This window comes from Phycomyces blakesleeanus, assembly GCF_001638985.1.
Source record: "Phycomyces blakesleeanus NRRL 1555(-) unplaced genomic scaffold PHYBLscaffold_4, whole genome shotgun sequence".
In the NCBI taxonomy this organism is placed as follows: domain Eukaryota; kingdom Fungi; phylum Mucoromycota; class Mucoromycetes; order Mucorales; family Phycomycetaceae; genus Phycomyces; species Phycomyces blakesleeanus.
In genome coordinates, this window is record NW_017265137.1 from 2902574 (window position 1) to 2929039 (window position 26466).

Consider the following 26466-nt stretch of genomic DNA (forward strand, 5'->3'; position numbering starts at 1 on the left):
CAACATTTATATGAGCATTGTATTTTGCATATATGTATCTATTGTGTGGAACAACCCATTTATTATCTATGATCTTTGGCCCTCTTCTAATAACTCTTCCATTTCGACTGCATTGATAAATAGGATATCTGTTTCCACCATTGCTAGTCTCATTGCAAAGCTTTTTAGGATAATTCTTTGAACAGATCCCATTCTTCATGCATGGTGCTTTTGGATATTTCTTTCCGCATGGGCCATGCATCATGCATTTTTTTACTGTTTCATATGCCAATGGCTCAGTTTCAGGATCTGGGATTTCAGCCGAAACTATTCTGTCAAAATCATTTATTGTTTTTGGTTTATCTTGTGGTCGCAAAATCAAATGAATGTGGGCATGAGGAAGTCCGCGCTTTTGAAATTCAATGACATATATAAAGGCCAAAACTTTCCCCAGAATATTTTTTTTGTAAGGTCAATCATGAGCTCTTTGAGCTTCATATTGAAAACCCGAGAACAAAGATCTGGTCTGTCATTAGCTTTTTGCCCAGCCAACAGAGAATTTGTGATTTCTGGCCACTTTGAATTGCAAGTGAAAGTTATGAACAAATCAGACTTGCCAAAACGACGCACAATACTCATTGAATCTTGATAAAGTTGAGCCATATACCGGGGGCTACCAATAAAAGAAGATGGAAGAATAACTCTCTTTCCAAGATTTGCAAGATTACAATCGTTATGGATAACAGCATCCTGAATTCCACTATAAAGATCTACATGGAGACGATTTTGATTGCTGGTGATGAAGTGCAGCCAATTGTGCTCAACTTTGGCATACATATCAACAATATATTGTTGAAAGAGACGGCCAAAAAGATGGAGGAGGTGCTGTGTGTTGTGTCGATACATCAAACAGTTTGAGTACCATTGCATTACTGTGACATGCTCTCCTGACAATGAGCTGGCATCAATGGTCCAACCATCTTCACTATGTGGAAAGAGCAGCACATAGTGTAAAGCATCATAAGATCAGTGGTACTCATTGATGCTCTGTTGGAAGTTGGCTCTGGTGTGCAGCACAATGTCTCTTGAAGTACTCTCTTCATTATTCATACTAAGAACTGCTATTTCACTTGCAGTTGGAGCATTGTACCGTCTTTGATCTCGAGGCCCCTCAGCTACTAAACGCAAAGTGAGATCTATAGATTGTCCCTTTTCCCAAGAAATTTGATCCATTGTTCTGAAGAGATGTACAAATGGATTTGTTTCCATAAGAATGGACTGAATCTTCTCCAAAACACTTCTCTCCAATTGTGGGGAATGGTACTGTCTTTGATCTATCTGAGCAGCACTATCATAAATATAGATCTGAGCGAATTTTGGGTGAGCGATATCAGATTCTGTCACTGGCAAAATAGATCCAATTCTATGACAAATTGTTCCATGAATCCGGAAGTTGTATGCCCCATTGATATTGTTGCCAACAGAGGTATCAATTTTAGCTCCCAAAGAAGTAAAGCTCATTGTACTATTATAGCTTCGAATGTTTTCAAGAAACTTCTTTCCATCACGTGTTCTATAGTTCAAAAGCTCAGCAATTCCTGTAGGTGTTGGCTCAATTTGGGGGAGAACATGTTTTCCTTTGTTACAACACATAGAGAACGTGGGGCTTCTTAAAGAAGAACGACTGTTTTTTTTCATGTGCCCACATCATTGCCCCACAAAATCGACACTCGATATCCATATATCCCCTGTTATCAACTGCTGGTTCTGAAATAGCTGGAAGTCGGGCAATATTATTCAAGCCTCTGCCTCGATTTCTAGATCCTCTTGCTCTGCTACTGTTATTGTTTGGACAAAATCTGCTTGTAATTTGGCGATGATCAGTTCCGTTACAGTGAGGACAATGGGGTAAAATTGATCCTCTATTCACAGTTGAAATCTTCTCGACTTCTTCTTCTCTTCCAGTCACTTCTTCGTCAGATGAAGTGACCTCGACTTCTTCTTCTCTTCCAGTCACTTCTTCATCGGATGAAGTCTCCTCAATCTCTTCTTCCATGACTGCTTCAAGAACTTCAGTAATAGTCTCATTTGCGAGTGGAAATTCAGTCAACTCAGAAACTGAAATAAAAGTCAATGTTTCTATGTCCAAATTTTGGTCTTGGACAGGCTCACTTCTTATTCTCAAGGCAGTAGCTATTTTTTTATAAACACATTTATTATTAAAATATATATATAATACTTGCAGTAATACACATAAGTGTATAAATAAATAGTTACTTTGGCTACTTTCTGCAGGATATTCATCTACATTAGTTCTCTTTTGAGGAATGTGGAGAGAAATGTTCTTTGGGTTCATGAGACATTGCTTATGAGTACTTCTGCTATGTCCAAGCATATGGCAAGCAGCACAATGACGTTGAGTAGATGACATTTTATTTTTCGGTTTTTTTTTCAAAGTTAGAGTTTGGTTTGATAGTTATATAAGTTTTTTGGCAATAGTTTGTAAAATAAATTCAAGGGGTTAATACCTCGGTATATAATGTGACATAGTAATGTCAGGAGCAGATTGGAATTGGCACTCAGTTCCAATCCTACCCAATCAGGAACAACTACTCCAACTGCAGTAGTTGGGTGAGCAAGGCCAAGAAGAAGAAGACAACCATTGCTCAGCAAGATACCGCAGCAAAAGGACTTAGCTAGAATCTAGGATACTGTGGCATCTTATAAATTAATATAAATATCACAAATATTATCACAAATAAACATTATCTTTATCTTCATATTTCATTCTATCTTATTATCTTATTGTGTGACTTCTCGCATATTACAGTAAAAGTGCTAGATTTTAGATGTGAATAGATGTTTTACAGGCAAATTCGTATATCACGTGATGCTGCTTTTTGATTGATTTTAGATATATAGATAGTATTTTTTTTTGTAAACGTTGTATTTTTTTTATATAACTGCCATATTTTTTTATATAAGTACCAAACGCCTAATGTAATAGCACTTCAATATATGTAGATCTTTCTACAAAGATACGTCATAGAAAATATCTATAGAGAGAACTAACAGAATATGCAAACTTTTCTCCAGATTACTTTGTTGAAGTTAAATACCTTACTACAGTTATAAGATAATAAAGCAAGTATTTCATTATAATAATTATGTTAAAATTGAAAATGCAATGATATTATTTGTATTCTTTCTTTATTGCAGAGTAAGTTTTGAATAAAAGATTGATTTTTTCGTCACTTGTAGCCTCCTTGTTGTTTTTAATGAAAAAAACGACTGGAGACTTTCTCCAGTTCAAAATATAGCCACCAGCAGTTGTTTGTTTCATATTTACTATCTTGCTGGCTTTTTCGATAGTTAATCCCCTTATGAAGTAGAGATAAAGAAGCTTTTTTATATCTTTATCCGTATGCTTTTGATATTGCCCTCTACTTTTTTTGGGGGTTTCGTCTGTTGTTGACGGGGCAGAACTTTTTGGATCTTCAGGCTTTTCAGGCTCTTCAAGTTCTTCCATGATTTTTTCAAAGGCACTGTTATATTCTTCAAATTTCTCGTGTAACATTTTAGGATTTTCTGATAATAAAAGATGAAAAAATAAAGAAATAGAAAGATATGTTAAAATGACATATTTTATATAAATACAGTTATATCTAGTATATAGTAGTTATAATGAAATAGTAATTACTTAAGATGCAAGATAAAAATCAGAACACAAGTTGAAGCAGCAAGAATAGATGTAAAGAAGATTAAGTTATTGTTAAATAGTATTAGTCATTATATTTTCAGCTTTTTATATCAAAAAATAATATTCCAAGGTCCACTAAATAAAGTAGTACAAATTGAACTCAAGGAGATAAAAAATAAATAGGACAATATATTACTTGCAGCCATAAATTTATTATAAACATTCTTTTTTAAAAGAGATATCATAATTCTCTCTCTTTCTATTTGGTGTTTATATACCAAAACTCTTTATTTCTCTTCTTAAATCAGCAATAAATCTCATTCTCATGCTCACTTCAACAACTAAATATTACTCTGACAATTAAAACACTGCTTAAAGCTCTACATCTCATAGATTTTTTTATTATTTCCAGATCACATTATGTTTCTGTATGTAAATAAAGCCTATACCTCGGAGTCATTAATATTAATCTCTAAATAATCTATAGTATTTTGAACAAAAGCTATAAATCTGAAAAGAAAACGTGACAATTCAACCCTCCACCTACAAAGAAACTATAAGATCAAACATCTACCTGTATGATAGGAACCAGTCTACACATATTCATAATGCTTTTAAGTGCATTTCACCAACTATATTTTTTCGAAATCCAACAGTAGAATTCACTCTACCAACCATACAAAAACTTGCCAATTTTTATCTCAAATATCCAGTAATCTGATTGACTACCACAGCAATTGTATTTCTTATGAACCTGGTCCTACACAAGCATCTGATACCATTACAAAAAAGAATCCAAAAATGCTATATTTATTCAGCATCTGCTCTAATCATTTTACAATGTCAGAATCCTGATCTTCTTAATATCAAACTCAACAACTCTTTGTAATCTGCCCTCGAAACAAGTAAATGTCCAACAATCTGTTAAATAACTGAAAGTGTTCCAAGAATTATACTTTGCCCACAATACTACCCAATCTCAATTTTGGAAACCCTCATGATACAAAATACCAAAAAAAAAACCAAATATTACACACACAAAAACAGTAACAAAAAATAGCACAAGCTCATGACAAAAAAAAGAAATAAAAAAAGAATGAAAAAAAAAGAGATGAAAGAATAAAAAAAAAAAAAAAAGAAATAAAATAATAAAAAAAAAAAAATAAAAAAATAAAAAAAAGAAATAAAAAAAAGAAATAAAAAAAAAGAAATAAAAAAAAGAGAAATTAAAAAAAGAAAAATGTAATAGCAATTTTAAAAATAATTCTCCAAATAGTATAACTAGCATTTTTATTCATAAATTTTTATAATATACATAACCATTTTTTCGCAAATAATTTCTGAAAAACTGAAAGTCTCAATAACTGAAAAACTGAAAATCTCAATAACTGAATTTCGAGCTTTTCCTTGGCTCTATACAAAAAAAAACTTTCTTTTTTTATTTTTTTTTTATTTTTTTTTATTTTTTTTTGGTTGGGCAAACCCATGAGAAGAAATCCCACCCCTTCCTTCGAGACAGAGGACAGGACACCATAAAGGCTCTGGTAGCACTGTAAATTGGCTAATAAAATAAATGTTCTTAAAAGTGTGAAGAAGCTTAATATGTAAACATTCATTATTCTTCAACACGTTCTTTATCCAAATATATTAAGACAACAGGACAAGACTATACCTTGGTAGAAACGTTTAAGTTATTAAAATATTTTTTTTGGTATATATACCCCAGTGTCTTAATAAAAGTTTCTCAGTTATCTTTCTTCCTCAATTTTAACACCCTTTTTATTGTCAAAAAAAATGCCTACTTCCAACAACTCCCTTGAATTTGTTATGGACAAGCACTGTGAAATGGTCAGTCACAGCCGTTCTGCAGACCAAACCCAGTTTTCTGGAATTGCTTTCGACCCCTTGTGCGATTTCAACCAAGAGATTGTCGACAAAATGCATGGAGAAGTTGTACTCCGATATGTGACAGATGTCTTTGTCAACCATGCCAATATGGAATGGACCCGTACCTCGGCCGGAAACTCAGCAGTCATGAACCTCTTAAGTCTCAGAAGTTTTTTGCCAACTGAAGTCAACGAGGCCACCACCAAAATCATTGTTGCACAGAAGCCAAAGACGAATCTGCCGGAGAAGGTTGGCCCTGATTCTGTTCCCACTGCAGAAAGCATAGGTCAAGGTTTGTACCGAAAGTACAACCAAAACCAGGTGAACAAGCTCTTCTCCTTGGTTTTCTCAGAAAATGAGACTGCTGCTGCTGCTGCCAGGGAAACGGGGATCAATGTCCGGACAGCCCAGAACTATGTCAGGCTGGCCAGAGAGAAGATCCAGGCCGATTTTGATGCTGCCACAGTGGAGACTGATGAGTCCAATGGGCTGGAGACGATGGAGGTTGAGGAGGTTTCTGCACCTAAAGAACGAAAACATGGCAACCAAAAGTTGTTCCAGGCGCACTCTGCTTTTTTTTTGAAGTTTTTCGAAAATAAATCAGATGCTACCTTGGAACAAGCAAGGATAGCTGTCATGGAAGAGTTCTCTGGGCTGCAGATTACCAAATCAGCAATCCAGAAGCACTTGGTGAAGAAGTGTGCCCTGACAATGAAGAAGTTGGAGAAGCTGCCTGAGAAGAGAGACGACGTCAGTACAATTGAGATGAGACGAGACCGCATTTTGGAGTGACAACAACTTGCAGATTTCAACTATCTGTCAAACTGTGTGTTCATCGATGAAGCAGGCTTCAACATGCACATCAAGAGAACTTTTGGCCGTTCCATCAGTGGCACCCCAGCTAAGACAACTGTCCTGACGCAGAGAGGTGTGTCCATCACCATCCTTGGTGCAATGTGCGAGAGAGGGATTGTCAGTCTCTTGTTGAAGAAACCCACTGCAGTCACAACAAAGAAGAAGAGAAAGTTGGACATCTACACCAACGTTGAGGTGAATGGCCGAATTGGTACCAGGACCCAGCATTACCTCAACTTTTTTAGTCATACAATGGACGTTCTGGACAGCCAGAGTATACAAGGACGTTATCTCATCATGGATAATGCTCCTATCCATAAGGCCGATGAGGTGAAAGACTTTATTTCTTCCCGTGGGTACAAGTGTGCATATCTTCCTGTGTATTCACCTTTCCTGAATCCAATTGAGGAAATGTGGTCCAAGATCAAGTTTGGTGTCTGCAGAGAAGAGATTACAGAGTCAGATGGGCTCATCTTAAGGATTACAGAATCAGCTGAGACTGTCACCCTTTCGGACTGTTTGGGTTGGATTAACCATGCCATTTCATTCTTTCCTGCTGTTTGAACAGAGAGCAAAAGCTTTAAGTATGTCTTTTATATCTATTTAAGCTCTTTACACTTTATGTCTTTTTTTATTTTATTTTTATTTTTTACTACTTTATGTCCTTCTTTTTCTTATTTTTTTTTATCACTTTATGTCCCTCTTTTCCTTATTTTTTTTACTGCTTTATGTCTCTCTTTTTTTATTTGTTTTACTGCTTTATGCTTTTCTTTTTTTATTACTTTGTATTTCATTATATCTTACTTATTATTATGTGTTCTATTTCTCTATCAACTAATTATGCCTAATAAAAATATCCATGTTTTATGCCAAAAAAATACAACATTTACAAAAAAAAATACTATGGTTATATAAAAAATACGACATTTACAAAAAAAAAGTATGACGTTTACAAAAAAAAGTATGACATTTACAAAAAAAAGTACGACGTTTACAAAAAAAATACTATGGTTATATAAAAAAATTGTAAGGCATAAGGATAAAAAATTTGAGTGCCATGTACCCTTCCGCCAATAGTAAAAGGGGGGAGCAAATTCAGATGGCAATGGGAGCAAATTCAATTTCTATAGAAGCCAATCAGATGTCAATGGGTTCTAATTAGATGGAAACGGATGCTAATTAGATGGAAATGGGTGCCAATTGAATGGATAAAACCAGTATGTCTTAATTAACAAAAAGGGGAACCAATTGGTATAATATTCACTGCAAAAAATGCCCAATTCCCATACGTGATAGGATGTAAAATTCTGTGTGATTTTTGAAATACATTCCAAATATTATACAACAATTCTCAGAATGATAGGAAAACTAGCTACTAAATATTAAACACCTAGATTCTATGGATAGAATGGGTCTGTGCGTGGTCATAGAGTTCTGTTATATCTCATTATATCCGAAACCTTAATTGAATTCTGAGTTTTTTTTTCTAGTAAAATGTTACATTTATTTTGTGTATTGCCTATTTATTCTTGTTTTGGACTCATTCAAGAAGGTCATGGCTCTTCCCATTACTCCACCGGATCCACTTGGGGACCCCCCCTCAACTTTCGGCTCACCCTCACCTCACTCCACCACCCCATCCAGCCCCACCACCTCACAACGCACGTACTTGGTCGCTGCTACTCTCGCACCTACTGCTCTTCTTCCTCACCAACCTCGTATCATATATGGCGATTCCATTGATGGGTTACCACGCATCTGGCGTGCTGGCACTGCACCCCACACTGTTTGTTATAACGCTCCTCTTCCCACTTCTCCTCTCCACAATGCCTTCTGGCATGCCCTGAAAAGCTCTGCTTTTGCAGACTCTATCGTAAAAGTTACTCTTCCCAGTCGTTCTGCTCCTACTGCTCTCGAGGTCCAATTCCTCGACGCTGCTTCCTGTGCTATTGCGTGCGTGCATCCTATTTTTGTTTCTGATCAACACTTCCCAGCCTGTATTGCCGTTGCTCCTGGTCGCAAGGTATATCGGGTAACATTGTCTCGACTCCCTGGTGTTCGTTATACTGATTTAGTAACTGGACTTCAACGGTGCCTTGCCCCTTTCGGAATTGTACGCGAAATTGTGGTCCACGAGAGTTATACCTTTTTCGATGGCACTGGCAGTGTCCTCCTTGAACGACCCGACCCACCAGCTCAGCAAGTCGCCAAGCTTGCCTACGAGATTTCTTACAACGACAACACTGCCATCCTTGGAGAATGGGCACATATGGGCTCCCATTGCAAATACTGCAAACAAATGGGCCACGACATTGATGCCTATCCTGCACGCTCTTCAGAAACACGCACCTGTCACAGCTGCAACAAGCCTGGCCATTTGCAAGCTAACTGTCCCCACGTCTCCAAACCTGGTCATAGGTCAGCAACCACTAACAAACGCTCTCGCCACCTCAACCATGTTCCTCACTAGGATCACATTGTGCTGCCCCGCCCCCTGACAACTAATCTCCCCACTGGTACATCTGCGGATTCCATCCACAATCCGGCTAACAAAGCTTCATCTTCTCTTCTGCCAATTGAACCACAACGCAAAGCCAAGGTAGTCAACCATGCTGAAGAGGAAACACCATCCGACAACACTGCCTATATTGTAGATCCTGAAGACGACACAATGCTTGACGCCCTTCCAGAACAGGTAAATTCTGACAAAGCCCAATTGCAACAGGAGCCTGAGAAGGCTGCCGATGAGCAGGCTCTCCTGGAGGCTATTCAGGCTACTGAAACTGAAAGAGTACGTCGTCTTACCCGACATACGCCCAACCGCAACATGAGACGCAGTCTTTCCACGTCCCCCACACGCAGGAACACTGCCTCTCGTAACTCTTCGCTCTCCCCTCCACCCCGGTTCACCCGTCAAGCCCTCGGCACAGAGGCCAAATCTAACCAATGATTACCATTGGAACTATGAACTGCAGAGGCCTCCCCAAGGTGGGACGACCCAAAACACACTCATTATTTATACGCCACTTACGTTTGAAGGGAATTGATCTCCTCGCCCTTCAAGAAACCCATGCCCACTCTATTGCTCTTCAAGACACATTTACTATGCAATTCCAATCTTCTTCTTCTCTTTGGTCTCCTCATTGTGGACTTGTATGCCTTTCAAAAGATATTATGCTTACTGATCCATTGTTTAGTATATGCGGCCACTGTATCACTGCTACGATATCTCACACACAGTCTATGTTCAACTCTTTCCGTATCTGTGTCATTTATGCTCCCGCTACTTATCGCAAACGACATTCGTTCCTCACCTCTCTTCTTCACAATCCTCTCTTGATACCCGCGTCACCCACTAATATGATTCTATTGGGCGACCTCAATCACTCACTCACTACTACCACCGCCCATAGCACTCTACCTCGCCCATGGCTTCAATTTCTCACCAACCGCCTTGTGGACTGTGTGACTCCCACCAGCAAGGTACCTCAACCTACCTTTCACCATGGGACATCATCCTCCACAATTGACTACATATTCGCCTCCTCCAACCTTGCTTCTTGTGCCACCTCACACTCGGTGGAATATATACACTCACAGTGGTCTGACCATTGTCTGGTCACAGTCGTACTCTCCCTTCCTTCTTCTCGGACCAGTGGTAAAGGCCTTTGGCGGGCGAACCCTCACCTTGCTCAGCTCACTTCCTTCCAGGACGAACTTTCTGTCTTTCTTTACACCTTCGTTCCCACTCTCCCCGCCTCCAATTCCCCACAGACAAACTGGGATTTAGTCAAGTCTGAAGTGACTAGATTCATTAAACGTTTCTCTCGTCAAATCTCACCTTCCCTGTCTACTCTAGAAGCACAACTTCAAAGTCGGCGTGATAAGTTGATTCTTTGGTTTTGCCATCAACCCGCCCAGAACTTTCAGCTTTCTGTAATCGAACGCAAGCTCCAACAGGTTCAACTGGAACGCGTAGAAATTCTTGCTCTCCGGGCTGGCCGACAATGGTGCGAACAGGGTGAAACCTCTGCCGGTTTCCTTAAACGCACCATTGCTACACGTCAGTCCAAAAAACTCATCACCAGCCTACGCCATCCTGTTACCGACTATCTTTGCACTGAGTCTGACAGCATGACGGAGGCTGCTGCTGCCTTCTATGAGACTCTCTACTCTCCTGAGCCCATCACTTCTGCTGCTGTTGACGATCTTCTCCAGAATCTTCCTGACAATCTTGCCCTCACTGATCTCACTCAACATTGCCTCACTCGCAAATTTTCCCTCGACACTATTCGTCAAGGTGCCTCTCGATCCCCCAATGCCAGTAGCCCTGGTCCTGACGGATTGCAATACGAGATTCTGCGACTCATACTTGACCACCCCGAATGCTCCACTCTTGTCTCGCGTGTATATAACGAAGCTTTGTTGGATGGTGTCTTTCCCCCCACTTGGATGTCCACCTGCGTGTGTCTTCTCCCGAAAAAAGGCGACCTTACCTCCCTTCGGAATTGGCAACCCATCACACTTATCAACACTGATGCTAAGGTCTTCACTCGTCTTCTTAACTCTTGTTTGATCCCTGCTGCCACTCCTCTTGTCACTCCCTACCAAACTGGCTTTGTTCAAGGACGATTTATTGCTGATAATGGGATGCTCACCCAGATGGTCATGGCTCAGGCACTTCAGGAAAGCTTGACTGGAGTGGGTCTTCTTCTTGATCAGGAGAAAGTGTACGACCGAGTCCACCCAGAATACTTGCGCCAAGTTCTCGATCACTTTCGCTTTCCTAAATCTATAATAACTTGTATCACCCAATTGTTTTTCTCTACACAGATTCAGATCAACGTTAATGGCTTCCTATCTCGCCCTCTCACACAATTGCGTGGCCTCCGTCAAGGCAACCCTCTCTCTCCCATCTTGTTCAATTTGGCTTTTGAACCTTTGTTGCGACGGGTTATAAGTGATCAATCCTTCCTCGGTTTTCGACCTTCTGTCCCTGATAGTGTGGCTACTATTCCTCCTATTAAACTTCTAGCTTATGCCAACAATCTTCTGGTATTTCTCCCAGATCCGGCTCACCTTGCTCGACTCCACACACATCTCACCACCTATTCCGCTGCGTCCAATGCGCGTATCAACCTCCACAAAACGCAAGCTTTCTCACTATCTGGTAGTCCTCTCCCCGATTGGACCTCCACCCTCCGTCGTCATTACATTACCGATTGGCATGACCGCACCTTGCCCGCACCTCTCCATTATCTTGGCTTTCCGTTGATTCACTCCAAGGCTCAACGGGACTCGTTCTGCTCATCTCTTCTCCAAAGGATTGAGGACAGCTGCAATCTTCACTCATCTCGCTGTCTCTCCTTTCGGAGTAAAGCCACCGTTCTAACATCTCTCATACTCTCTCAGCTTTGGCATGTTTTGCGTGTGGTCTCTCTACCTATGTCCTTCTTTCAGAAGATCAGGTCCATCATGGGTAGCTTCCTTCAACGTGGCACCTTCCCCCCGATTTCTTTGGATACTTTCTGCCTCCCACGCATGCAAGGTGGACTTGGTATCATCGATCCTAAGACGCAGCAGAGCGCTCTACAACTTCGTTGGCTTCAACCTATCATCCGCGCTCCTTGGTCCCCACCTGGTTTGGTCCCACGCTGGATGTCCGGATTGTTACAGGCTTCACTTCCATCTCTTTCTCCCCTATTTCCCCTTCTATTTCCAAGTATGCGTCCTTCTGGATGGCGGGATCTTACCTCTCCTCTACATTTAGCCTTTGCTGCCATTGACCATCTGCCGCACAACTTTGATAATGTTGTGGTAAATTCGACTACTTGCCTTGCTTTGCCTCTCTCAGCAGTCACCATTGTCCCTGCTTCCCAAGCACGCTTCCCTCCATCTTGGCAAGATCTTTTGGTTTCCCACCTCTACACCTTTGACCCTGCCCTGGCGTCGCTACGGTCTATCTCCATCACCAGCAGCCACCCACGCTCTCATGTTATTAATAAGTTCCTTGGCCGAGTTCAACTCAACACTCTCACATTACATTTGATAATCGTTTGTGCTTGTTGCTCTCCTCGTGAACTGACCGAACAATATCTGTCTCTGCTCGTTCAAGATGGCACATCAATTGACTTGTTCCCTTTCTTTAATGCGCTCGTACCTTCTCAGACTTGGACACGCCTTTCCACACGCACTTTCCGCAGGCTGTGCTCCCACCATCTCGTCCGTGCCCGCTATTTCGATCCCCTCGTGGCTCTCGTTATTGGCGGAAATTTTGGTCTTTCCCCCTTCCCCTGGTGGCTCGTAACATTTGGTTTCGTGGTCTACACAACAAGATTTCTTGCCGAGCCCGTCTTCACTCTTTGCTTCCTCTCACCTTTCTCTCTCCTACCTGCTCTATTTGCTCTCTCTCCTCCGACTCCCAAGACCACTTCTTCTTCACTTGTCCTCCCAAAAACGCGGTGTGGATCGGCATGTGGCTGGAATTCTTTGGCACAATACCTACCCCAACCGCACTACACAACGCTTTTCACTTCTTCTCTTTTCCCTCTTCCTTAAACTCTTCTATTCCCCCTTCTACTGTCTTTGGATGCACCCTCCTTGCAATATGGCGTCACCACTGGACTTTCATTTTTGACGATTCACCATTTGTTCTGTCTGCTGTTGTTGGTATGGCTCGCAAGACCCTAACCCGCATTTGCCAAGAATTAGACCTCAATCCTCTCTTTTAAAAAAACATACTTATATTTATTATAATTAACAAAAACAAAAACCCCCCAAAAACATTGAAAAAGCTAGAAAACCCTCCAAACAAATGCTGTGATCACTCTTTTGATTATCTTCTTTTGAGTATCACCAGACCCCCCAAGCCTAATAAAATGCTTCTTGCAAACAAAAAAATCATTCAAGAAGGTGTATATTTCAACAATCTTCTGATGATAGCTCAACTATCTTCTGGCAAGTATCAATCTTATTGGACGGGTACTCCATTTACAATTTGAATTTCATTATTTGATTGATCAAAAAATATACTTCTTGTACTTTTATTTAAAAATAGTTCTCGGGAAATAGTTTACAAATGGGTTTTTATTTTATTTTATTAAAAAAATCTCAAAATAGGTTCTCTAATAATTGGCCTTGGATAGTTGGCATTTGGTCTGGGCATTTGATCCAGACATTTGACATTGGGTCTTTGTTTTGCATTCTCGGTTTTAGGTTCTTGATTTTGGGTACTGCGATTCTACTTTGATCATTAATAATATCTCTTACCTTTTGGGATAAATAAATGGGAATACTGCAATACCTCTTTGAATATTAAGGGAAGGGGCAGAATCTTGGGATGATCAAAATCGATTTTGTCATTTTCAAAACATGTGTGTACAGACCAGATTTATTCTTTGGAAATAGAGGATCATATTGCTATGGATAGCATTTATATAATTGTTGGTGTACTCCAAGTATTCCTAATAGAAAGGGAAAAAAATATGATTAGTATGAGAGAATAATAATTATAAAGTCTTGCTTACCAGAAAAAGTGATTCTTTGGCATCCTTTTAATGCGTGCGTGCAAAAGAGAGATAGAGAAAATCTAATAAATTCAAAATGATAATGAAGAAAGTGTAACGTTAATATAAGTGATTAGAAGATATTTTATTAAAGCTTACCATGTTTATTTCCATCATTAGCTTTTGATGGTTGTCATCATCATCGTTTTGCATCTAAAGATTAATAAGCTGATGATTAGCATCACGCAATAAAAGTTGTTTGCTTTCTTATTCACCTTTGTAAGCCAGTGTGTTATGTTAACTCGTGCAGGAAGCCCTACATAATAAAGACGATAGAAGTTTTTTAGTGTTAATAATCATGTAAAATAAAGTAAAAAGAAAATATTAAGTATTTACCATAGTGTAGAAAAAGAAGCAAAAGTAAACAGTATAAGAGAAAGAGAGAGAACAAAAAAAAAGAAAATAAAAAAAAGAAAAATAAAAAAACAAATTGTAAGAGTAGTGAATAAGCTCATTCTGTTCTCAGAATTTATTAGGGTCTATTATAATTTAAAACGTGTGTCCCTATAATTTTTTCTTTTGTTGCTGTACACCCAAGAAGTATTGGGACATATAAATACCACTTCTATTTGCCAGATTATTATATCCTCCCTCACATTTTATTAGAAACCTCACATACTATTACTGTGCTTTACCATGTATGTTTGTATAATTAAAATAATATTTCATAATATTCTTCTATATATGCTTTATTTATTTATATTTATTTATTTTTTAAAAAATATGTAAATATTTGTAGCATGCCTTCCAATGCCACTAGAAAATCAGGACACAAAGGCAAACATAATGCCCGAGGAACACTTAGCCGTGTTGCTGCCGGCCGGATTGAGCAACATGAGATTGCTCCAAGAGTATCGCCACTTGCAGCTGGTCCAAGTGGGGTAGAGGCTCCTGGAATGACTGTCGAGTCTCTAACGCAGGTTATGGCAGCCATCAACATGATGTACGATCCTACTGTCGAAGCCAACACTGGAATTCGTTTTCTGGTCGATGCTCACAACCAAGCCATTGCCCAGCAAGCTCTTGTTGCATCTTCTGTAACTCAGGGAGTAACTGCCGCCAATGTGTCTACAAATAGACACACCAAAGGCGAAATGCATGCAATTGTTCTGGTATGATTTTTTCTGACTTCATGCTTTAACACACTACCTAAATAATAATAATAATAATCATATAGAATCTCATCAATGGGAGAATGTGGGTGAGAAACTTCCGTTCGAATGATCCTGAGCTTGTTGCTGAAAACAAAAGCCGCAGGCAATGGAACACAGCTGAGAGGATCGATCATCCTGACAATGTTGAGGTGATTAATTACCTCCGACAGTATATCATTGCCCAGCCTCGCACAGCTGGGTTCTGGGAGGATATGATAGTGCAGAAAATAAAAAACAATTACAAGACATGTTTTCGTGCTGTCAATGCAACCCCCGAGCAAGCGTCTTCCAAAAGGCGCAATAATCGTATCAACAGCCATCGCATTGAGGTAAAATTACAAACAAAAAAAAGAAATTAAATATTTTGCATTCTGTTCTAATCATTTTAAAATATATCTAGATTCACTTGCGTCGTGTTGATACCTACATTAACAATTGGCTAGCAATTGACACTAAGATGGGATACAAGCCAGGTAACCCTGATGAGATGGCATACTTGCATCTCCTCGAGAAGAGTGTGATGTCTGATGGTGAATCGGAAGATGAGGACGTCACTCCTATAATCCGTGTGCGGGTTTTGCAGGTTGCTCGTCCTAGTTGGAGAAGTGCTAAGGTAATTTTTTTTAAAGGTGTACACTATAATATATTTCTATAAAAAGATGACTGTACAGAAATAAACTAACTAATTATATATAGCTGAATAGGCTTATTCAGTTCATTGATTTCTTGGCAGCAGAGAATGACAAGAAGATTGCAACACCACAATCAAAGCAAAGAATGCCCAGATACCTAAAAACCATTGCGGTCACTCCTGTCCCCGGTCACCTGACCGCGATCCTTCCTGTCTGAGCAATTCAAAACCAATAAAAACAAACAGTTTGCTCTCTTTTTTTTTCACTGTCATATTAAAAAAATTGAATAATATTATTAGAAAGAAAAGAAGGGATAATTATATATTTTAAAAGTAAAGTTTTCTAGGCAAAGGAACAATAAGTTTTTTGCTGATATTTTGTAATGTTGTATGGTCAACAATTGCAACAGGAAGGAGAATTTGGTGCACTGGCAAGATGCTTTGAAAGTCAGGCAAAGAAAATGCAACATCCCATATTTCTACACCTGCAATTTTTCTACTTGTCTCCTTGGAAGCCTTGTACCATTTTACATAAGCAAATGTATGTTGGCTACTTTGGGGTGTTCTGTGATGTGGAGTAGAAACAAATGGACTAAATGAATGAACAAATAGGTACTGAATCTCTCCGACATACGCATACTTTGCTCCGTTTCGACCTTCTATGAACATTGCTTGTATATATGATCCTCTTCCATTCGTACCTCTACTTCCCTTGAATGTCTGGCCAAGGAGGTTGACGGATTTGAGCGTTTCGATCCAGTCATTGACAAAAGCTGTATCTTGAATCACGTCTTTGCAACTGGAGATGGTGGGATCGTTGTAAACAGCTTGGTAATATCCTACCAAACAATCATACTCCTGTCTTGGCATCATCTCATACGCTTTTTTTTGCAAGGGCAGCGCTGATGGCGGCAAAGGTTTGTTACCACAAATTGACAAGTTCGGATTTTTGGCAGCATCAAGAAAGTCTGGTAGAGAGAACCAATTGTACAAGGCGGTGCTAGTTGTAGAATCAGCAGGACTATAACCAGTTACCAATTTATTGAAGATACCAGAGAAATTGAATGGACCAGATGTCTTCAAGAAATTGCGAACAAAATCGCCTTTACGGGTATCTTCAATGAATGTTTTCATGTATGTCATTTCAAAGCCGCTCCTTCTGTTGGTATTGATATTCTTTAGGACGCTGTTGTATTGCTCAAAACTAAAGAGCCAGTACCCATAAACAGGCCCAAAGTCCTTGATTGTGTTGCAAAGATGAAGATGGAGATGCATGTTTGGAGATAACAGATCCTTGCTATACAGCCTTTCACAACCTTTACCAAACTTCTCAAGTGCTATGTGTGCTGACTGTACATCATCTTCAGAAACATTTGGCTTGGTAAGGAAACGGTAGGCATTCACAAAAAACATCCAATTCTCAAACTTTTGCTTTGGTAGTACGCCTTGTAGAACCACTGGAGAGTATACCAGACACCACGATTTCCACTCGTCTGCCTTTATAAAGGGAAATCCCTTTGAAATCTTTGATCTTAGCATGGTGTAATCAGGCGGCAATGTCATGTTTTCAACGATTTTCTGCATGGCAACGAGTTTTTTATTGTCAATTAGACCATCTGCAACTCATTTCTCCATCATCCTCTTGGCTGTGCCTAAGAAGAGATTGTGCATTGGATCAATGATCATGCAGTGGACAACGTCAAAGTACTGGAGACGATGCAGTTCGGACCAGCAAACACCATTTTCAACTTCAAGACGATGTCTCTCAGCTTCAGTGGTTGCATTCCTCCAGACCTCAGCATCCTTACAATTATCATTCTTAGTGCGAAGGAGCCACTTTGAGAAATCAAATCCAGAATAATTGACAGAGCTCGTTCCAGCTAATTGGGAGAATTGGCAATTACATTTGTGGCATGCGTTTGTACTGGTATGGGACGTGAATCCACACACTTTTTGGGCAGCAGGGATGTCGCAGGCAACCATAAACAGAGCAGTGTGGATGGTGGTACCATTTGGGCATTGATATGTCTGGACTCTGACTCCCTTGTACAACTTTTCTAATTCGTCAACCAGAGGTCTGAGGTACAAATTTATCTTGGATGTTTTTGCTTCTTTTGGACCTGACATTAACCCAACAAGAATGACATTTTCTTTCTTGAATCTTACACTTTGAGGAAGATTGTTTACAGTCAGGTAAATTGCACCACATGAATATGTCCCACCGTTGAATGGCTGGAACCAGTCAATGTTTAAGGTCAACATCAGTGAGTGGTTGCCATGAACAAAGAGAATTCCATTGGTGTCTTTCAAATCCTTCCACATCAAGCCATTATACACATCAAACATGGTATTCTCAGCCTTCGGGCTATGGTTCCACGAGTCGATTTGGGTTTTAAAATCAGGCCGAGAAAAGAGAGCTTTGATCGAATTCTGAACAGAGTGATACACATATGTTCTTTTTGGAATGGACGACTGATTTCCCAACTTGAACAAACTATTACTGCACATTGAGTTATTCCCAAATTTATTAAAGATACAGAAGCAGGGTGTTGATTCATTGTTCTCATATATGCAGTGACATTTGCTACAAGAAACATATTTCTTTATACCGTCTGTAAAGGTATTGAATCCTGCCATGCTTTTGAGACCAGGGATGCTAACTGGGAGACGGAATGGATCTCTGAAAAGCTCGAGTATTTTATTTGTGATGGCAATGAGAAGAATGGCGCCTTCATCAACAACGTACAAGGATACAAAGAGTGCAAGGACCTGTATGAAAAAATTGATAGATGAAACTCAATTCTGAGTTGAATTCAGGAAAGTTGTCTTTTTTAAAAAAAATAATTTCTATTATTTTATACAGCAGAACCCAATATCCATTATGAAAGTGTGCAAACCTTCACTATCAAGCATGTCATCCTCACTGGAATCATCTTTGCAACCGTCAGAATCAAGATCAGAGTTAAACTCTTCATTCTCATAACCAAAGACAGCATCGGATTCTGAGAGAGGTAAGACTCGAATAGGCTCTTGTGTCTCCATGTCTACTTCTATACTGGTGTCCATTTCTACCGGAACCATAAAAGAAGTTAGAGTAAATAAAAATAAAAATAAAAATATATATTTTTACCATCAAAGTCATAATCCATATCATAATCATTGTCTATGGCCACCAAGTTCTGTTCATTATTGTTGATAACTTCAGGAACATAGCTTACAGTAGTTTTGACTGATCTCTTAATAATCACTACATTACATATGTTATTACATCGAAAATATAAATATAAATATAATTAAAACATAAAAGAAAATTCCCTACATCTATTACGAAAGATGTTCATTCCAGCATTGTCTTTTGTTTTATGAAAATTAAATGTCTGTACAGACACTGTATCTGATCCTCCAAATCTTGTCTTGCAAACAGAACATTTGCATTCTTTTGTTTTGTTTGATTTACGGGTTGGTGTCATTGCTTAATAATTATTAAAATAATGTTATTTTTTAAATAGTAAAGAAGATAAATATATATTCAGGTACAGTTTATTTCATTCAATTTAAGTTTATTATTGTATTTTTTTATGCTACTCGGTGCTCTATGACCAATAGAATCGTTTTAAAAAAATTGCAATGCTTATTCTACAAAAAAAAATCCTGCACTACAAATTTGGGTTTTCTGTTCACCGAATTTTACATCCCATCACATATGGGAATTGGGCATTTTTTTGCAGTGATTGAGGGCATATGTTAAAAGGAATAACCAATTGGATACCTGACTTAAGGATTTCTATCTACAATGTTAACTCTGACAACAATATGACACTGTCGTTCCTGATCTGGGATGGTCTTCCTTTTACTATAGCAAAGTCAAAAGGTCAAACCCACTGGGGATCGGAGAGTATATGTAAAATCGAAGAGAGGATAAAAGGTTTTTTTTATTGATAGGAATTGAATTGTCTTATATAGTTTTCTAAACTAATACTGCGCATTATCCGCAGTAAACTATTATACGCTATTTAATTACAAGAGAAGTCCTTTTACTGCAGTTGATGCTCAAAAGATGTTACTGTGGTTAATCTTTACAAGACATTACTGCGGTTCGTTATCTATGAGGTATCTTTGACATACAGAACTGCTGCGGTCAATTATCCCGATTTCTCGGATTCATCAAAATAATGTCCGACAACACAAAAAATTAATATTTTAAAAAATTAAATGCCATGACCTGGAATCGAACCAGGGTCAGCGCGGCCACAACGCGACGTACTGCCACTATACTATCATGGCGTTCATACTGCTGTCACGTGTGTTGTAAACAACTCCAGCTTTAACCAGTTTCTGGTGGGGAATACCGGACGGTGGATTCCTTTGGTGGTTTGGTCCGGCGGTGAGCCGTGATGGGTGGTACCAGACTCGTGGGCATTGACATCAACTGTGAGTCGACCGAGTGACATGTCTCGAGGGACAAGAGTGGTCCCCCAGGTTTCTTGGGAAATCTTGCTCCTGATACCCCTATACCCAAACCCCCCAATATAATCTCATTCCTTATAATTAAATATCGTCACCTCAGAAACACCTGTCACCCCCTCAAAAAATTATTTTAACCAAACATTTTTGTTTATAAAAGGAACAACCTTTTCAATCAATAAAATCATCATTCTATCCTTGATCTCATTTATTTTTGTCCGTCATTATCATTATTCTTCATTCATACATAGTGTCCTTGTTCTTTGGAGTGTTGTCTGTCAATTTTGATATATTTTGTTTCCTTGTTTTCCCCTTTCTGTCTTTCTCAGACTTTGTCGTTGTCACAATTTCCATTTTAATCTTCTCCCTATTTTTTCTACCTGTCTGTCACAAATTCTTACCTGTTAAATTACCCATTCTTTTCCATTCTTATTGTATTCTTCTTTTTGTATTTCATAATTCACATTACATTTATTTGCCAAGTGATACTGTTATAATCCACAACAAACAAACACATCACGCGTCACTGTTGATACAGAGTGTTGTAAAAATGGTTGGCAGTTAACAAAATTTTGGTTGTCCAGCAGTGTGGTGATGTTGCAGAATTCTTTGTAATTCTAGAAAAATTATATTCTATTATTTTTTTTTGATTTTCCGACGACAGCTGAGGCTGAATAGAAAGAAATTTTTCTGTTTGTAGAGCAAAACACCAATAAGTACAACGAAAAAGCATTATTCTGTCAACAGTAACTTCAGACAACCACACGTTGTATCTTATTTTCTCATTATATTTAACTAAACTGTGGTGATTCAGACACTTGGTTGTTGGATTTATTACATCTAAGAACATATTTTTATTATTATAGTAAAACAGCTATTATTATAAGAACAAATGAATAATTTATTTATTTTACTTATAGTAAATCAATAAGACCAATAATTAATTACAGTAAGTACCACTGGAAAAATAAGGACAATTAACATATTGTCCAGGTAGTCGGATCATAGTGGATATGTCAGGATTTTTTTTCATCAAGTTGGGGGTGTAGTTTTGATGTATTCTATTAGCTTAAATAAAAATAAAATAAAAATAAAATAAAAAATACGTTTTGGTTTACTATAAAATCATATCAAATGAAATATTTGTAGAACTCTTGTTTCCTTTTTTATTTTATAATTCAAAATACATACACTATGTTTCCTTCTATTCAAATGCACAACACTGATTGCCACTGCACCAGATGCAATAATAATGATCAAGGAGTTTCCTGAGTACCGAGACGTACTGCTCAGCGTCATAATAAAAGAGCTAGATTTGAAGGTACTGAGATATTCAAGAGTTGTATAATTTATTCAGTGCTGTTATCTGTCTACCGAGTAATAATCACTTTTATTTATATTTTTTATTATTTTAAAAAACATAGATGAAAAGAGAAGCATGGAAGTAGATACTGAAAGTAAGACATTTTTTATATGAAACACAGAAGAAAAACTAATAATAAACTATTATATTCCATATTTGTAGTAATCCCAACATATCAATCCAATTCTGTGGAAGCAATGGACGGTCAGGCCAACTCACCTATTTCGGATGCCATCTCAACATTTGACAATGACGTCTTTGTTGATAATGACTACAATGGTGATGAGTCTGACACAACCAATGACAATGACAGTGATGACAATGGCAAAGAAGACACTGCCGAGATTTATGTTGAAGAGTTTAACAATGAGGGTCAGTTTTAAATACATAAAAAAAAACTAAAAAAAATGTGTGTTAATTTTTTTTTTAAAAAAAAGACCCTTTTGCTGCTTCTGGTATGCCCGAGAATCCAGTGCACAGATTTATTGCTACTTTTACAGTACTGTTTGCATCTCGTTACGTGGTCAATAAGGGTTCTGTTGTCTTGATGGAGTTCATCAACGAGCTCTTGAAGATTTATGGACAAGATTTCCAACTTCCCAAAAGTCTGGCTGGGCTACATAAAATGACTGGCTTTTTGTCTATCACCAAAGACATCAAGCGATTTGTGTCATGTCCAAACTGCCATTGCATCTATGAAGAAAACATGTCCATACCTCCCCATTGTGTTTTCACAAATGTTGGTGCATGCTCTCCTTGTGGTTGTAAGTTGATGAAAGAGTCAACTTCAGGTGCACTGGTATCAAAGCAAGCATACTTGTACCAGTCCCTCAAGCAAGCTTTGTCTGTTCTTTTCCTTCGTCCTGATTTTGAAGAGCAAATCCGTCACTGGAACACGGAGCTTAAGATTGTTGATACTATGTGCAATGTATACGATGGAGCAATATGGAAAGAGCTGAAGGATGCAAGTGGTGTCTCGTTTGTTGCTTGTCCTCGCTCATTGATGTTGACACTCAACATAGACTGGTTCCAGCCGTTCGATGGAGTTAGTTACTCTTCTGGTGCAATTTACTTGGTTGTAAATAATCTGCCTCAAGAGGTACGGTTCAAGCCTGAGAACACAATTCTGGTTGGTTTGATGCCTGGTCCCAAGGAGCCAAGATGCGAGGAGATAAATAACTATTTCAAGCCCATGGTAGATGAGATGAAGCAGTTGTATGTTGGAATGCGAGTCCCGACCTACGAGTGCCCTTCTGGTGCTAATGTCCATGCTGCCTTGCTGATGGTTGCGTGTGACATCCCTGCTGCCAGGAAAACAAGTGGATTTACAGCCCACAATAGTACATGTGCATGCTACAAGTGTACAACCCAGTTCCCCAGATTGCCCAACACAAATCAGGTGGACTTCAGTGGATTCGATTATTTGCTTTGGAATATTCGTAGCAGTGTAGAGAACAGGTTGCATGCTGAGGAGTGGAAGAGTGCAAGTACACCCTCAGAAAGGCACCAGCTGGAGGTCAAATATGGTGTTCGATGGACGCAGTTGCAACGCCTTGGATACTTTGATCTAGTATGTGGAACGATCATTGATCCCATGCATAATTTATTCCTGGGGACGCCCAAGAGAATGATGGACCAGTGGGTCGATAAGAAAACGATTGGAGCCGAAGAGTTTGCTGCCATGGAAAAAATCGCAGAGACAATGGTCCTTCCGAGGGATTATACAAAGCTGACATCGAAGATTGGAAAAGGCTTTCCTTACATGAAAGCTGACGACTGGAAATCCTGGGTACTGGTGTATTCTCCTGTTCTGCTGCATGGTGTTCTACCATTTGAAATGTACAACAACTGGATGAATTTCGTCCGTGCATGCCGCTATCTTATCAAGCCAAGCATCACATTTGATGAAGTGAACAGTGCCCATGACTATCTGGAAATGTTTTGCAAAAAGGCTACTGAACTCTACACTCCCACCATCCTCACCTGCAACATGCACCTGCACCTCCACCTTTGCGAGACCATTCGTGATTTTGGACCTGTGTATGGTTACTGGCTCTTTGGGTTTGAGAGATACAATGGCCTGTTGAAGCATATAAAGACAAATGGAAAAGATAGTTTTGAGGCAACATATATGAGAAGTTTTGTTCAAAACGCATTCAAGGGTGACTATGCCAATGCTGTTCTGAAAAGTTCTAGCCACGTCCCCTTTTTCAACATTCTCTCAAAGCTTTCTCCAAAATTCACACCTACCACCACAGTCATTACTCTCTCCTCCCATCCATTCCGATTGCAATCATTCTTACTAGCATCGTCCAACCCACATCTTCCTCCAAAGGGTAACGAACCTCTCCCTCCTTCGACTTTTCCTCTTCAGCTAAAAAAATCATCACTGATGGATGAAACCGACTATGCCCATCTGCTTCAGCACTACAAAACATCCTATGATCTTCCCGACCTTGTCAGTTACCAATATGCCACGCTCACAAACTCCTTTGTTGACAATGAAATCACAAAGTTGAAGTTCATTGACTTACTTGGTCAACAGTACTGTGGTAAAAACGGTTCAGCTAGTTGTGGTTCTCTTGTCCATGTAATGTTTGTTGGTAGTGACGGTAGAAATACCCTAGCCTATGCTGGACAAATACAGTATCTCTTCACACACTCCTTTACACACCCTTCTAACAGCAATCTCCACCTGACTCGCATGGTTCATGATCATCGACATGTATTCGCATATATCAAGTGATTTAATACTTCCTCTGATAGATCGCATGAGGATGACGGTCTTGAGTTTTTTCTCCCCACCTTCTCCCCTGATAGTTGCCATTGCATTATACCTGTGCACCGCATCTTTTTAGAGATTGCTACAGCCAGGATTACTACAAGTAGAAATGTTAGTAAGATGTTAGTAATTGCTTTGCCAAAAAAGCTTTATGCTTAAAATAAAAAAAAACCCCCACTTGAATTTTCTTTTCTTATACAAAAAAAAACAGAACAAATTCCCTATATATATTGATAGTATTGTGTATGTAAAAAGTAATACGTAGATAAAAAGAGAGAAACATTTTTTTTATTTAGAGCCCATCTCTAAGAGCCCACCGAGGAAAATTGGGGCTAATGTTATCCGGGACTGCTGAGTTGGACACACAAGTAGTGATCCTACAGATCCTTTGATTAGCACTTGACCCCATGGCCTGGACAGCATAAGTGTCAACAAGTGCAATGAAACGGTTGCACTGAAATACATTTGTTAATAATTCACTCAATATAATAATACACCAATACAAATGTATTACTCCAAATTAATCTATCTCATCGCTTCTCCAGCCTGGTTGTACAATATGAATGACATGTTTTATGCCATCCTCGTCCATTTCATCAGCAGACTCTCCATCTGACATTACTGCTTTTTGGAGAGTGTTGGCACAGTCTCTGAGCATTACAAGATCAATTGCCTCCTTATTGTCTTTGTAGGCCAGTACACGGCAACACTCATTCTAGTAATAAGTTTTGTTAATTTGTTATTTTTATTTTTAATTTTCAACTATAAACTATATATATTAGCATAATACTCACATCATCTGCACGGGCTGCTCTTCGTGTAAGAGCGTTTGTTTCCGCTATCTCATCATCAGACATTCTCTCACGACGGGTTCTACTAGTGAAGTTGGTGTGCAACCTCTTTTGGAGGTCACTCCGTCTCATACTAGAGGAACCAAACCTGTGCTCAAGGTTAGAAAGAAGTCTCTCGGCTATCTCCCTGTTGGGAGATTTGTTGAAAGCAACATTTGTATCCCATCTGGGCTTGAGGTTGTTGGCCAGGATATTTTCTGGCGTTCTCAAGCTAAGCTTGCGTTTCCACATAAGGTTGTGAATATGAGCCTGATAAATAAATCATGAGAAAATGAATTGATAAAATATTTTATAATATGTTACTCACATAAACTGCATTAGATTCTTCACGGGTAGGCTCATGGTTGGAGATGACAACAGGTGCAGCAACAGTGAGTTCGGCTCTCACAGGAGCAGCAAGGGGAGTTCTGGCCAAACTATCTATGGCACTGATGGTGTTGGTGCTGGTGGTGGCAAGAACGCCAATTCTGCCATTCATGTTGGTCAGAGTTTGCTCAACATTGCCGATCTGTCCTTTTACGGTAGACATATCAGCTCTCACAGTAGAAAGTATTTCCATAAGCTGCTGATTGGTAATCTCAACAGGACGAAGGGCAATTGCGCGTTCACGTCTTGTGTTAGTCATTGTCTACAGAATATAATAAAATGAAAGGTTATAATGATTAGTTTCAGATTATATTATTATTATTGCTGTCATTCTACAATTAAATTTATGTAAATTTAATTAAAAATAAATCGTATCAAGTTTACATACTTGAATTGTTAGAACAAGTGTATTGATTTGGGAGTATAAGTGTAGTAAGTAGCAAGAGAGTAAGAGCAAGGGAAAGTGTATTATATGAAAGGTATAATTATTATATATATTCAAAATATATTTGATATATGAATCTCTATTAATACTTCTTGTAATGACTGAGATGTAAATCGGCTTTCATATTGCTTTGGGACTTGATGAAATCATTTTAGTCTTTTGTTTTAAACACACTTTTTTCTTTTTTTTTTAAGATTTTTTTTTTACTTTTTTTATTTGTTTTTTGTTATTTCCCTCTTTTCTCTCTCTTTTCAATTCTTGTTATATTTGCAAATTTTTCTGGTAAGATTGTTTTTGGTTCAAAATACTTCTTTACAAAGAACAAAAGAATTAATTTTTTTGTCTGTCATAGGTATTCTCTGTTTCTCTCTCTTCACTCTTTACACTCGCAAGGTTTTATGGTAAGGCACTTTCTTTGTTTTAA

At 38.7% G+C, this 26466-nt stretch overlaps 11 protein-coding genes and 1 non-coding gene across 12 annotated transcripts; 5 read left to right on the forward strand and 7 right to left on the reverse strand.

The window, feature by feature from the left end:
• Nucleotides 1–357: 357 nt before the first annotated feature.
• PHYBLDRAFT_73606 (hypothetical protein) lies at nt 358–2410 on the reverse strand (the record flags this gene model as incomplete). The annotated part of the gene is made up of 4 exons (XM_018442886.1): nt 358–964; nt 1016–1188; nt 1970–2172; nt 2257–2410. The coding sequence occupies 4 exons, from the start codon at nt 2408–2410 to the stop codon at nt 358–360; spliced, it is 1137 nt and encodes a 378-aa protein (XP_018296140.1).
• A 762-nt stretch (nt 2411–3172) lies between these two features.
• Nucleotides 3173–3556, reverse strand: PHYBLDRAFT_141966 (hypothetical protein; the record flags this gene model as incomplete). The annotated part of the gene is made up of 1 exon (XM_018430711.1): nt 3173–3556. The coding sequence occupies one exon, from the start codon at nt 3554–3556 to the stop codon at nt 3173–3175; it is 384 nt and encodes a 127-aa protein (XP_018296141.1).
• Nucleotides 3557–5473: 1917 nt separating this feature from the next.
• Nucleotides 5474–7583, forward strand: PHYBLDRAFT_164977 (hypothetical protein; the record flags this gene model as incomplete). Its single annotated transcript, XM_018435123.1, has 3 exons — nt 5474–6320; nt 6372–6632; nt 7453–7583. 3 exons carry the CDS (start codon nt 5474–5476, stop codon nt 7581–7583), a joined length of 1239 nt encoding a protein of 412 aa, XP_018296142.1.
• A 393-nt stretch (nt 7584–7976) lies between these two features.
• PHYBLDRAFT_164978 (CCHC-type zinc finger transcription factor) lies at nt 7977–9371 on the forward strand (the record flags this gene model as incomplete). Its single annotated transcript, XM_018435124.1, has 2 exons — nt 7977–8832; nt 8977–9371. 2 exons carry the CDS (start codon nt 7977–7979, stop codon nt 9369–9371), a joined length of 1251 nt encoding a protein of 416 aa, XP_018296143.1.
• Nucleotides 9372–11896: 2525 nt separating this feature from the next.
• Nucleotides 11897–12979, forward strand: PHYBLDRAFT_164979 (hypothetical protein; the record flags this gene model as incomplete). Its single annotated transcript, XM_018435125.1, has 1 exon — nt 11897–12979. One exon carries the CDS (start codon nt 11897–11899, stop codon nt 12977–12979), a length of 1083 nt encoding a protein of 360 aa, XP_018296144.1.
• A 1747-nt stretch (nt 12980–14726) lies between these two features.
• Nucleotides 14727–15989, forward strand: PHYBLDRAFT_141971 (hypothetical protein; the record flags this gene model as incomplete). The annotated part of the gene is made up of 4 exons (XM_018430712.1): nt 14727–15098; nt 15164–15469; nt 15541–15753; nt 15837–15989. 4 exons carry the CDS (start codon nt 14727–14729, stop codon nt 15987–15989), a joined length of 1044 nt encoding a protein of 347 aa, XP_018296145.1.
• Nucleotides 15990–16098: 109 nt separating this feature from the next.
• PHYBLDRAFT_68393 (hypothetical protein) lies at nt 16099–17310 on the reverse strand (the record flags this gene model as incomplete). The annotated part of the gene is made up of 1 exon (XM_018441945.1): nt 16099–17310. The coding sequence occupies one exon, from the start codon at nt 17308–17310 to the stop codon at nt 16099–16101; it is 1212 nt and encodes a 403-aa protein (XP_018296146.1).
• A 102-nt stretch (nt 17311–17412) lies between these two features.
• Nucleotides 17413–17952, reverse strand: PHYBLDRAFT_102181 (hypothetical protein; the record flags this gene model as incomplete). Its single annotated transcript, XM_018427681.1, has 1 exon — nt 17413–17952. A coding segment is annotated over one exon (540 nt), but the record flags the coding sequence as incomplete, so codon positions are not given.
• Nucleotides 17953–18505: 553 nt separating this feature from the next.
• PHYBLDRAFT_68391 (hypothetical protein) lies at nt 18506–20222 on the reverse strand (the record flags this gene model as incomplete). The annotated part of the gene is made up of 6 exons (XM_018441944.1): nt 18506–18597; nt 18669–18839; nt 18902–19018; nt 19091–19243; nt 19463–19559; nt 20064–20222. The coding sequence occupies 6 exons, from the start codon at nt 20220–20222 to the stop codon at nt 18506–18508; spliced, it is 789 nt and encodes a 262-aa protein (XP_018296148.1).
• Nucleotides 19985–20055, reverse strand: PHYBLDRAFT_t70. The gene has a single exon. It is a non-coding gene; the product is annotated as a tRNA-His (tRNA).
• Nucleotides 20223–21487: 1265 nt separating the features above from the next.
• On the forward strand, nt 21488–24344 carry PHYBLDRAFT_164983 (hypothetical protein; the record flags this gene model as incomplete). The annotated part of the gene is made up of 5 exons (XM_018435126.1): nt 21488–21556; nt 21668–21692; nt 21761–21970; nt 22036–22362; nt 23170–24344. The coding sequence occupies 5 exons, from the start codon at nt 21488–21490 to the stop codon at nt 24342–24344; spliced, it is 1806 nt and encodes a 601-aa protein (XP_018296149.1).
• Nucleotides 24345–24672: 328 nt separating this feature from the next.
• PHYBLDRAFT_141976 (hypothetical protein) lies at nt 24673–25856 on the reverse strand (the record flags this gene model as incomplete). The annotated part of the gene is made up of 4 exons (XM_018430713.1): nt 24673–24834; nt 24937–25095; nt 25175–25480; nt 25539–25856. 4 exons carry the CDS (start codon nt 25854–25856, stop codon nt 24673–24675), a joined length of 945 nt encoding a protein of 314 aa, XP_018296150.1.
• Between the last annotated feature and the right edge of the window lie 610 nt (nt 25857–26466).